The sequence below is a fragment of the Oryzias latipes genome, chromosome 19, assembly GCF_002234675.1.
Source record: "Oryzias latipes chromosome 19, ASM223467v1".
Classification (NCBI taxonomy): Eukaryota; Metazoa; Chordata; class Actinopteri; order Beloniformes; family Adrianichthyidae; genus Oryzias; species Oryzias latipes.
The window spans coordinates 9,331,909-9,343,305 of NC_019877.2; the positions used below are offsets into that span (position 1 = coordinate 9,331,909).

An 11,397-nucleotide genomic window follows, 5' to 3' on the forward strand; every position below is an offset into this window, starting at 1 on the left:
GAATTTGCCAAACAGCATCACTTTTACATTAATTTTCCTTCCTTAATCTGAAAGTTTTTCTGTGAAAAAAATACTTTTGATTAATTGATTAATTACTGGATTGATTTCAGAGATTTTGGCTTTGACCATTGTTGAGCTTTCGACTAAGTTGATGTCGAAGTTTAGGACGGTTAAATAATAGAGCTGAATGGTCACATTAGCCTCCTATATAAACATCCCTTATTGCCTTTTTTTGCTAACTAAATAAAACCTGCAAGATAATTGACAGTAGTTTCCCCAACGTTAGCTCTATGAATGTTTATACGTTAGAAGCTTTAATGATCTAGGTAATCTTGCAACTAGTTACTTTGGTTGTTCTGCTTTAATTCCCTTAATCCTATATTAGAGGACAAAAATTCAATTTGAACTACTTGGTTAGCTTTTATATTGTCTGATGCAAGAAGCTCAATGTGAGGGTTTCGGGTTTTTTTAAGTAAAAAATGAACACTAGGTGGCGATAGTACTACAAGTCTTTGTGTTTCAACGAAGAAGAACAGCATTTCCTGACGCCTCCTGATACGTTTCTTGCTAAGGTCTGTTGTGTCAACATTTCCAAGATATTTGTGTGTCTTTGTGAATATGTGCATATAAGTTAATGTGACATTTTAAACGCACAGCTTATGTAGGAATGGTCAGTGAATTGAAAATGCCGAAACAATGTAATTTTATGAGCTAAAGAAGAAGCGCTGCTTAGCTTAGCTAACCATTAGCTTAGCTAGTGTTGGCAAGCTTAGAAAACATACATTGATTTGAAAAGAGAGGTCGATATAATTTTGATTGTAGCTTTTACTTTGTGATAGTTTGAAGGCATACTAATGTTATTGTTTCTGTAGCTTAGTCGGAAGACAGTTTTCCTTCTTTGAAAGTGATCTTTTACCGGTTGTCATAATTTGCTGAGAAAAGGATGTAGGTTTCTGACAGATTGGTACTAAATATGTTTATGTTCAATTTCATGCAGGAGCAGACATGTCTGGTTCTGGGGGAGGGAAGCGTCCCTCAGGAGGGGATAGCCCCCCTGGTCCCCCTGAGAAAAAGAGCAAGAAAGAGGAGAAGACCACCACCACACTTATTGAGCCAATACGTATTGCTGGAGTCTCCTCTACGGTCTGTCATTTGGTGTATTTGGTGTTTAGAATTTTAAATCTTCACATGATTTAATTATGCCATTTTTTTAAACTGAAACTAAAATCTGTCTTATGTACAGGAGGAAATGGACATGAAGGTTATCCAGTTTAAAAATAAGAAGCTGTGCGAGCGCCTGGAGCAGAGGCAAGCGATGGAGGATGAGTTACGAGAGAAGATTGAAAAGTTAGAGAAGAGACAAGCCACTGATGACACCACTCTTCTGATTGTCAATCGCTACTGGTCACAGGTACCTTATTTATTGCAGTGTTAAGCTTTTAAATGTAAATAATGCATTCAAAAACCAGCTTAAGACAGAAGCTAAATCCTTTGGAATTACTCACTAGTGAGCTCTGCTCTTAGCAACATGCCACTGTCAGTAATAGTCCTTAAATTGATCCAGTGGATTCTTCTACGTTTTCTCTGGTTTACAGTTGGAAGAGAGCGTAAGGTTGCTTCGCAAACGCATTGAGCCTGAACAGCCTGCTCCGGCTCCTCCCATGGCACCAGTAGCTGACGCCACAGCAGTTGATGACAGTGGTGTCAGACTATCTTCGCCCCGCTCTGAAGGACCAGCGCCACCCGTGCCTGAAATCCAGAGCGAAAGCGAGCAGATGGACCAGCAGCAGGTCGAGGAGCGTCAGGAAAAAACCCAGGAAGAACAGCAGCCCCCACCGCCTGCCGGGTCAGAAGAGTTATTGACACAGACCGAGCCAGCACCAGAATCAAAAACAGGTTAGCATTTTGGGCTAAGTTCATTAAAACTTTAATTTTACGCTGTTCATTGTCAGTCAATATCTTTAATTGTCAAAATGGTCCCAGGAGTATAAATTTTGTCTTTTTAAAATTTTTTAAAAATGTTTTAGAACAGAATTTAAAGCTTCTGAGTTTGATCATATTGATGAATTATTCAGGAGCCCATTGTTTTGGTCCCTTGACTATCCTTAAATGGTTTTATTTTTTGCAGACTCAGCACCGCCTCCCCCTCCATTGAGTGAAAATGCCAAGGGGTTTTTGGCTGTGCTCGAACAAAGTACAGAGGAGGAACTGGCCTTGCATCTCCAGGACCGCATGCAGTTCAGCAAAGACGCCATCGCCCAGCTGGTGTGCGTCTTCGACAGACTGCACAGCCGCATTGACAGCATGTGCAGAGCAGCTCAGGAAGCAGGTAACAATTCAAAACTCCTCATTAGAAACACATTCATACACTATGCTCCAAAATAGCAATTAGCATTTTCCTGGGTTTTATAAGTAATTAAAGTTGTATTTTTGATAATTAAGTTAGTAATTTTCTGTTGGCAAAACTTCCAGAAATGCTGAAGAAACAAAATTACCTTCATAAGCTGTCATGTCCCATGTTAAGAAGAACCTGTTCGCATTTCCATATCATAAAAGCTGAGTTCAATTTCATTAGCCACACCCGGCACTGATTACTGCCAGGCCTGTTGAATCAAGAATTAACCTAAAAAGAAGCTGACTGAGAGGTCAAGTGGTTCAAATATTAGTCCAGCATAAAGAAATTCAAGAACAAATTAAAAACACTTTTTGAAATGTGCCACTCAGAAAACCCTTTTAAATGCATTTTGAAGATTTTAGGTTTTCAGGAAGTCATTATGATCCACAGAGAAAACTTTACAAAGTAAAATAAAATACCTCATAACACATTATCTAGTGGGACAAAGGGAAATCCAGGGCAGCATAAAGGATTTTAAGCCTAATTTGCTTTAGTTGTGATCTGTATTTATGAGTTAAATAAGAATAATTTTGGTCAAAATTGATTCAGTGTTTTAAGAGTTTAAAGAGGAAGTTACTGCTGGCAAAGAACATAAATTCGTCTTTTATAATGAACAGACATCTTTCTCCTGACTTACAAGGCATTCTGAGAAATTATTCTTTGAATGGTTAAACTAAAAATGCTTTTCTGGGAGTGATGTTCGTAGTTAAAGGTATAGTAAATATTATAGTCTTTACAAAACAACTTATTGTAACAGTCATGATGTCTGGAGCTTCATCAGCTTTTCATAACTGCCAAAACATTAATTTTTATACAATTATTATCTTATCTGTGATCTAAAAAGTGAGGAAACTTGGTTCCTACAACAAAGGTCCAAAACGACAGCAGGAGCAACTGTGAGTTAAAGAAATAAAGCAGATTCAGATTTTAAAGTGAGATAAACCAAGTCATTTCAGATTCTGTGCCATGAGCGTAGAAGAGCTGCACATCCTCAACAACCCTTGAATATTTTTTGGCTGAAACTATTCTACAAAGAACATTTGACCCAGAGTCTTTCACATCCATGTAAAAAATATATTTCAAATTCTTGTTGTTTTTTCTGGTTAGGTTTGGGAAGCAATTACTTTTTTTCTATTCAGGTTCTATTCAAATAAAACGTGTAATTTAAAAGTAATGCATTTTAAATACATAGTCAGATTATCTTTGTGTAAAATCAGAATGCTCCAAAGAAATTGTGTCCAATTCTTAGAACTGTGTGTTTCTGTGTTGTTAGCATGTAAAGACGACAACCACCCTGACATCATCCAGAACCGCACATTGCTGGAGGAGAACACGCGACTGCATGAGCTGTCCACGCTCCTGCACGGGCGCCACCACAAGATGTCAATGGAGGTAAAGTGTTTCCTCTTTTGGATGTTTTTTTTTTTTTTTAAACCCACATTTATCTGTGTATTTCACATGTGTGTTTCCTTCGTCGTTGTTATAGTTGTTTTGACTCATTGCCTTGCAGTACAATGAGCTGGTTGACAAGGTAACAAGTGCAGAGACGAAGGTGTCTGAGATGGAAACAACGGTGGAGGACCTCCAGTGGGATATCGAGAAACTTCGCAACAGGGAACAGAAGCTGAACAAACATCTGGCTGAGGCGATGGAGCAGGTGTGTTTGTGTCGTTGTTGGAAACAGCTGCAAAGTATTTTTTTTTGTTTGTTTTTCTGTCAGTTTACTGATGAGACTCAAAGCGTCATTACTTTTCATTTTTTAAGCACATATTTTTATTTTTCTCAGAATCCTACTTTGAAAAAATGTTCCTGTAGCTGATACTAAGTGTTTCTATCTCTTGTTCGTTCCTTCTTTAAAAAACAAACCAACACTGCAGCTTAAATCTGGCTACAGCAGCTCTGGCAGCTCTGCTGGACTAGCTGGAGGGCAGATAACTCTGAACATTCAAAAGGTGAGTAGAAGGACTCTGCTGAAGTTCAAGACCCCCACTTTGCTTTCATCTAAACCTCCACTTGTGATGCATCTTGTTTTGATTTTTAGTTTGAAAGTCTCAATGCAGAGTTGGAGCACAACCAGGAGTTGGCCAATAGCCGCATGGCAGAGCTGGAGAAGCTTCAAGCGGAGCTTCAGGAGGCTGTGAGAGAGAGCGAGAAGCTTAAGGTTGTCTTCTTGTCCCTCAGCGCTTCCACCACCCACATACTTCCTTCTTTAAGTTCTTCCTATATAAATATGGATCACTAAACAAAGATTAAGAGTTTTTCAATGAAGATCTCAACAAAGATCCACATTTTTTCAGATGGATTTGCGCAATATTCCAGAAGAGGTTGTGAAGGAAACGTTGGAGTACAAATGTCTGCAGTCTCAGTTCTCTCTGCTGTACAACGAATCACTCGGGGTCAAAACTCAGCTGGATGAGGCACGAGCTCTCCTGCTTACAGCGAAGAACGCTCATCTTCGTCAGATTGAACACATGGAGGTGATTTCAGACATATTCGTCTTCTTTCAAATTCCAGTTTATAGAAGAACGCAGATTGAATTTCCTCTTTCACGCTGCTAAAGATTTCATAATCCGGATGAGTAATATTGTGTATTAATAAATAATGCCAGAATCTTTGCCAACAAGATCTTTCTTTTTGTACTTAAGAGTGATGAGCTGTCGCTTCAGAAGAAACTGCGAACCGAGGTAATCCAGCTGGAAGACACTTTGGCTCAGGTGCGCAAAGAGTATGAGATGCTGCGCATCGAGTTTGAACAGAACCTGGCAGCCAATGAACAAGCAGGTGCGTCTTCCCAAAACACCTTCACATGAGCCAAGATGGTAGTAACCCACAACAGATGTTGTAGATCAGCTGTGAGCTTTTAAATGAAGCAGATTCTTCATTTTAATAACAGAACAGGGAATTCAAAATGACAGTTTTTTAAAAAATCAGATCAAGTGATGCATTTTCTTTATACTTCTGTGCATTTTGCGATCAAAGTCATCACTTCCTGCTTGATTATGAAGTTGACTGTTGTGTTCATCTTGTGTCTCGTCTGGTTTAGGACCAATAAACAGAGAGATGCGACATTTAATTAGCAGTCTTCAAAACCACAACCTTCAGCTAAAGGGGGATGTGCAGCGATACAAGAGGAAGCTGCGAGAAACACAGATGGAGATAAATAAGGTAGACGATGATTGGTTTTCATTTTTGACAGGTTGTTGCAACTATTTATTAAAAATATCAATGATTCTTAAAAAATTGGTTTTGTTTCCCTCCCAGCTACGTTGTCAAAGTGGAGAAACTGGAGTTTTAATTCTTGAAGAGGCCACAAGCGATGGCGTGGAAGTGAAAAAAGAGGAGGATGACGACCAGGAGGAAGAGGAGGAGAGGAGGAAGGAGCTCGAGAGACAGCGGGCCCGGGAGAGAGAGAGGGAGAGGGAGGCTGAACGGGAGCGAGAGAAGGAACGCGAGAGAGATAGGCAGCGCAGCGACGAGTTAAAGAGGAAGGACTCGGACACGCTGAAGATGCTCCGAATAGAACTCAAGTACGTCACTTATTTATTCTGTTCAGCAACAAAAAATGTTTTTTAAATGAAATCTTTTTTTGCTTGGACACAAAATACTTCCAATTATTAATACCATTACAAATTTTAGTCAGAAAATGTGATCTTAGAAGAAGGAACAAAAGGGAAGAAAACAACTAAAATTAAAAAACTAAGAGAAAAATGGAGAAAAGAGACTAAAAGTGAAAACGTGGAGGAGAAAATACAAATTTAGAATTTTTAGAAATGGCTGCCATATCTTACAAAAGAGGCCCTGATTCCTTTTCCTGTTAAGTCTTCTTCCTTCCACTCTGGCTCACCCCATCTCACTAAAACACAGGCAAAATCTGTTCTTTTACTCTAAGCATCTATTATTAGTTTTTCTAAAGGGAAGGCTAACAATTTTATGAAGGCACATGATTGTGTATTAATAGTAGACCATAAAGTGGCTTTTTTTATCTAAATTGATTTGAAAACTAGGTAAAAATCTGGCACCAACAAGCTTTCACAACTAGACAGTTCTGAAATACATATGGCAGGGATCCTTATTGGTCACTGGAGGGAGATACGGAGTCTAAGTTTGTAATATTGTTTACTGTACTTTTTTGACCACAACACCTTCACCACATGTTGCCTCATTGGTTTAGATGAAGAGAAAAAAAAACAGCTGAAATTCTTTCTCTCATCTAATGTCGAAATCGAATGTTGAACTTTTTCAGGAAAGCTCAGGAATCCCAGAAGGAGATGAAGCTCCTGCTCGACATGTATAAATCTGCTCCAAAGGAGCAAAGAGACAAAGTGCAGCTGATGGCGGCGGAGCGCAAATCTAAAGCAGAGGTTTTTTTTTTCCTCTTTGTTTACCCTTTCAGTTCATGAATAGATTTAAAAGATGAATGCTTAACCCCTTATCTCAAAAACCTCCAGGTGGAAGACTTCAGGATGCGAGTGCGAGAGCTGGAGGAGAGGGAGAGGAAAGAAAGCAAGAAGCTGGCTGATGAAGATGCCCTCAGGAAGATCCGCGTGGCTGAAGAAACTATTGAGCATCTACAGAAGAAACTTGCTGCAACTAAGCAGGTATTTTTGTCTCTCAATCCCATTCTATCAAACTAGAAAAGTTTTATTTGTACACGTTTCAGCCACAAAAACATCCATATCACAATTCATTATTTTCTACTGTCACATAAAAGTTTGACATTGACGGAAAAACGGAGATCATTGACCGTACAGATGTTGAAGCCTTTGGGACTTCACTGAGATGTATACAAGCTGACAGCTGTTGTGGAGTGAAACTAGTGTGATGATTATCATGTTTGCCTCCTAATGTTAGACTGGAGCTCAATAGGAACTGAAAGCTGCTCTCATTTCTCTGCTCTAATCAGCTGAGTTCACATGAAACCAAACCTTACTGTCCTGCTTTGAAGCAACAAGATTGTTGCTGATAACCTGCAGGTTTTTTGTTTTTGTCTCGTCTTTGTGCTTTTGTTGCATTGTTGGTCAACGGTATTCAAAATCGTTTCAGTAAAGAATTTGCTATAATATATTTAATTACCTCAAAATATTTATTTATCAGTCTTTACTTGCGACAAAACAAAGATTCAAAAATGAAAAGCAACAAATTTCAAAAACTAAAATGTGGATAAATTCTTTTGGATGTGAAAGATTGTTGTGGGTTTTCACCTCGATTCTAAATTGAGGGGAGACTAAATTTTTATGGAAAAGATCATATGAAAACCACAATTTGAAATATATTTAATTATGATTTGCATAGATGGGGGAAAAAACAGTCTTGAGAATCTTTGTTATTTCAGTGTTTGGAGTTTGAGGGGCAAAAATAGATTGGATGGAGTCTGTCGCTCATCATCATCTGAACACTTTTGTATCTCATTTCATGCCATGAAGATATTTTTCTTTTTTATTTCAGTTGAAAGCTTGTAAAGCTGTGTATTAAAAGGTTGAGTTTTACAAATGAACCAAAAACAGTTTTAGTTGCATCAGGGGAAAAAAACTGTGGTTTTTAGATGTGTGGCCATAAATAACGAAGCTTAGTCTGTCAGTCTTGAGGTTCAGGTTGCAGTTCCTCAAATGATCACCAAGAGAAAGTTGCAAAAAGGAGCTACCGGTATATAAATGAGGTCGATCTGTTGCGTGGGTTGTGTGTTTGTGTGCTCTGTCACACGCAAATCACACAATGTTCAGGTGCCACTCTGATATGTGTCTTTATTTCAAAAACCTTACATTAATATGTTGCTTTAATTGAAAGTGTGACAAAGAGCTTGTGTGAAGCCTTTCATCCTCACTCTATGAGTAGTTTTCTTTCTCTTCCTAACATTTTAAACAGCGGTTTTTCAGGTTTATTGCTTCGGTCTCTACATATTTTCCCCTAAATCGGCTCTTGCTTTTGGTTTCAGGAGGAGGAGGCTTTGCTCAGTGAGATGGATGTAACTGGACAGGCCTTTGAGGACATGCAGGAGCAGAACAGCCGGCTGCTGCAGCAGCTACGGGAGAAGGACGATGCCAACTTCAAGCTGATGAGTGAGCGGATCAAATCCAATCAGATCTACAAACTGCTGAAGGAGGAGAAGGAGGAACTGGCTGACCAAGTTCTCACCTTCAAAACCCAGGTGGGACGTGACTCCCCCCTAAACCTGAAACTGACAGGTTTCGTACTCGAAAGCAGGAAAAACACCAATTTGCTACTTTTGCTCTCCTGCAGGTGGACGCCCAGCTGCTGGTTGTGCAGAAGCTGGAAGAAAAAGAGGGAGTCCTGCAGAGCACACTGGCTGCTTTGGAGAAGGAGCTTGGTGTCAGAACACAAGCGCTTGAGCTCAACAAGAGGAAGGTGAGAAGAGATGTCAGCCGGTTCCCCTTCACCCTTTTACAGCGGAGCTTTAGCTCCAGGGTTTTCATTCTTTCAACTACTGCAACTTTTCAAACATGTACAGCGTTGACGTCATTTCAGCAGATTCTGACGTTTTCAGCTTTACGCTGATGTTGCAACACTTTGCTTTAGTCGAAGAGTTGCGGTATGTCAAAGAGTGTGTGTTATTTAGGTGACGCCAGTGACACCTCCGGTGATAAAGGGTCAAAGAACAAATGATGTGCATAAAGTAATCACCAAATAAAATAAAATATAAAAGCCCCCCCCCCTATCTGATGTATTTGCATGGTGCTGTTAAAAATACACCTACTGATGAAAAAGCGAGAAGTGGGACCCTGCTCTTTGTTTTTTTACATAACATTTGCTGTGATTCAGCCATGACTTTGTTGTCACTTTTCAAATCTCGGTTGGCCAAAATCCCAACCCATTTATAGATGAATAATTCATGGTTTGATCACGTTGGTTAAGCCTGTGCCAGTAGGGAAAAATGCAGAAGGTGTCAATCAAGCTGTCGGCTGACTTTGCTTGCATTACACTTCATTTACAAAGGGAGCCTCTTACCTGTTTATTCATTTTAATGAGAACATTTTCTGGTTAAGTTAAGCTCAGAACAGGGTAAACTAGTTGTATCCTCTGGCTGTCTGCCTTAATCACCGAAATCAAACCAAAATCTTGAATTGCAAATCATTCTTTGAAATCTATTGTTAACAGGAAAAATGAAAACAAAAAGATTAGCCTCATTTGCCACTTTAGCCATGCTGACTCAACCTCCCCTCTGCCACTCAGGAATCCAATTTAGCTGCTGTTTTCACTGAGTGTTCCTGCTTCCTTCCCCTGCTGCAGGCGGTGGAGGCCGCTCAGCTGGCAGAAGATTTGAAAGTGCAGCTGGAGCACACTCAGGCCAAGCTGAAGGAGATTCAGGTCTCTGTGGCGGAGAACCGCACCGCCCGCGAAAGAGAGAGCAGCAACCTTAAGCGGGCGCAGGTACGCCAATTCCCAAGCGCATCATGTCGATGAAAATCTGCTCAAGTGCCTCCTGAGTTTCTGGGTTTGGGTTCATGTGAAGCATTAAGCTCTGAAAACCGTGTCCTCTCACCCCTGTAGGAAGATCTATCCAGACTAAGACGGAAGCTTGAGAAGCAGAAGAAGGTGGAGGTATACTCTGATGCAGATGAGATCCTACAGGAGGAGATCAATCAGTACAAGGTACAGTTTCCAGTTGACTTTAAACCCACGGCTGGAAATGGGAGCGCAAAAGTACCAGCTGCACAGCACATTGAGACTAATTAAATCTGTAGCAATTCAGAGTAAAGTCATTCTAGTTATGCCCTCAAGTCTGTTCTATACGATAAACAGAGGTAATAAGGATGTTGGCTAGTCAGTAATGGCGCACATGTGTGTTTATTTGTCTTCAGGCGAAGCTGCGCTGCCCCTGCTGCAACACGCGAGACAAGGAGACGGTCCTCACCAAGTGTTTCCACGTTTTCTGTTACGAATGTCTGAAGATGCGTTACGACACCCGACAGAGGAAGTGCCCCAAGTGCAACTGTGCCTTCGGAGCCAATGACTTTCACCGCATTTACATCACCTAAAGTCCTGTAGAAAACAAAGACACAGAGAAAAAGGAGAGACGGAACCAAAGGAGTGATTAGAGTACAAACAAAAAGGAACTGAAGATTTACTCAAAGCCAGATGTGTTGAGGAAATCAAACGAGTGTTTCTCCGTGTTTTAATTTTTTGGGACTTTTTTTTTTTTTTACCACATCATTGCCATTTGCTGACCAAACATAGTGCTTTATCTAATTGAGTCTAGCTAATAAACACAGATGTTTGTGTAAACAGTGATATATTTTTGTCTGAGCTGTTTATGTCGTTTTATCATCTCTAAAAGCTCCTTAAAAGCACAGAAGAACTGAAGTGAAATGTTCTTGAAGTGTTTCTTTAAACTGTTCTCTTCTGCTGGTGTCAGAAATCCCTCAAAACCTTTTCAAGAAGTAACTTAAAACTTTTCAATAAAAAAAAATTAAATAAAAAAGCCAAGCCTAACAGACTTAAAGAAAACGTGTTTCTAATATATGGAGTATCAGAGCCAGGTTAGTCTTACGTCTTTGCTTGGGCTATAGGATTAACAATACCTGAGAGACATTAAGGCTAGTTTGGCATCCAGTCAGCGCATACAGGAGTGTTTGGATCACCTTGGGCAATCCTCTGTGTGTGTTCATCCTGTTGCTATGGTTCCCATTGCAGAGTTTAACACAACATCTGCAGCTTATAGTGCCTCATTACTGATGAAATCACTTCAGCGGAAAGTCGGCTCATATGGGTGTCCTTAGTGGGCTGTGCAGCTCCAGGTCCTTGTAGACCGCCTTCCTTAAAAGTTAGCCGTGACAGCAGAGTACAAAAACATCTGTGTTAACATGCCTCTGACCTAATTGCGCCAATGAGCGTCCTTTTTTCCTCCTGATCTGATGATGTGAGCCCTTCGCGGGAAGTTATGCTGGCGTCTGTTTGACGTTAGTGCTTGTGGGAAAGGCGCTTCGCACCATGTAACAGACAGAAAAAGTTCCAGGAGAAGAGTAAATATGCAAAAAGGAGAAGGA

At 40.2% G+C, this 11,397-nt stretch overlaps 1 protein-coding gene and 1 long non-coding RNA gene across 4 annotated transcripts; one reads left to right on the top strand and one right to left on the bottom strand.

The window, feature by feature from the left end:
* Positions 1-89: 89 nt before the first annotated feature.
* rnf40 (ring finger protein 40) lies at positions 90-10,644 on the top strand. Of its 3 annotated transcripts, XM_020712155.2 has the most exons (20): positions 96-572; positions 998-1,143; positions 1,244-1,411; positions 1,596-1,896; positions 2,129-2,329; positions 3,669-3,787; positions 3,906-4,052; positions 4,273-4,347; positions 4,437-4,556; positions 4,693-4,872; positions 5,041-5,176; positions 5,439-5,560; positions 5,657-5,922; positions 6,639-6,756; positions 6,844-6,993; positions 8,328-8,540; positions 8,633-8,758; positions 9,641-9,781; positions 9,902-10,003; positions 10,213-10,644. In XM_020712155.2, the coding sequence occupies exons 2-20, from the start codon at positions 1,006-1,008 to the stop codon at positions 10,387-10,389; spliced, it is 3,000 nt and encodes a 999-aa protein (XP_020567814.1). In that variant the 5' UTR covers positions 96-572; positions 998-1,005; the 3' UTR covers positions 10,390-10,644. The 3 variants fall into 3 exon arrangements, with proteins under 3 accessions (XP_011486467.1, XP_020567814.1, XP_011486466.1); XM_011488165.3 differs by having other exon boundaries at positions 90-572; positions 5,439-5,922; XM_011488164.3 differs by lacking the exon at positions 96-572 and having other exon boundaries at positions 627-1,143; positions 5,439-5,922.
* On the bottom strand, positions 1,389-3,039 carry LOC105356558. The gene is made up of 2 exons (XR_002292509.2): positions 2,496-3,039; positions 1,389-1,839 (listed from the first exon to the last, which is right to left on the bottom strand). It is a non-coding gene; the product is annotated as an uncharacterized LOC105356558 (long non-coding RNA).
* Positions 10,645-11,397: the final 753 nt, after the last annotated feature.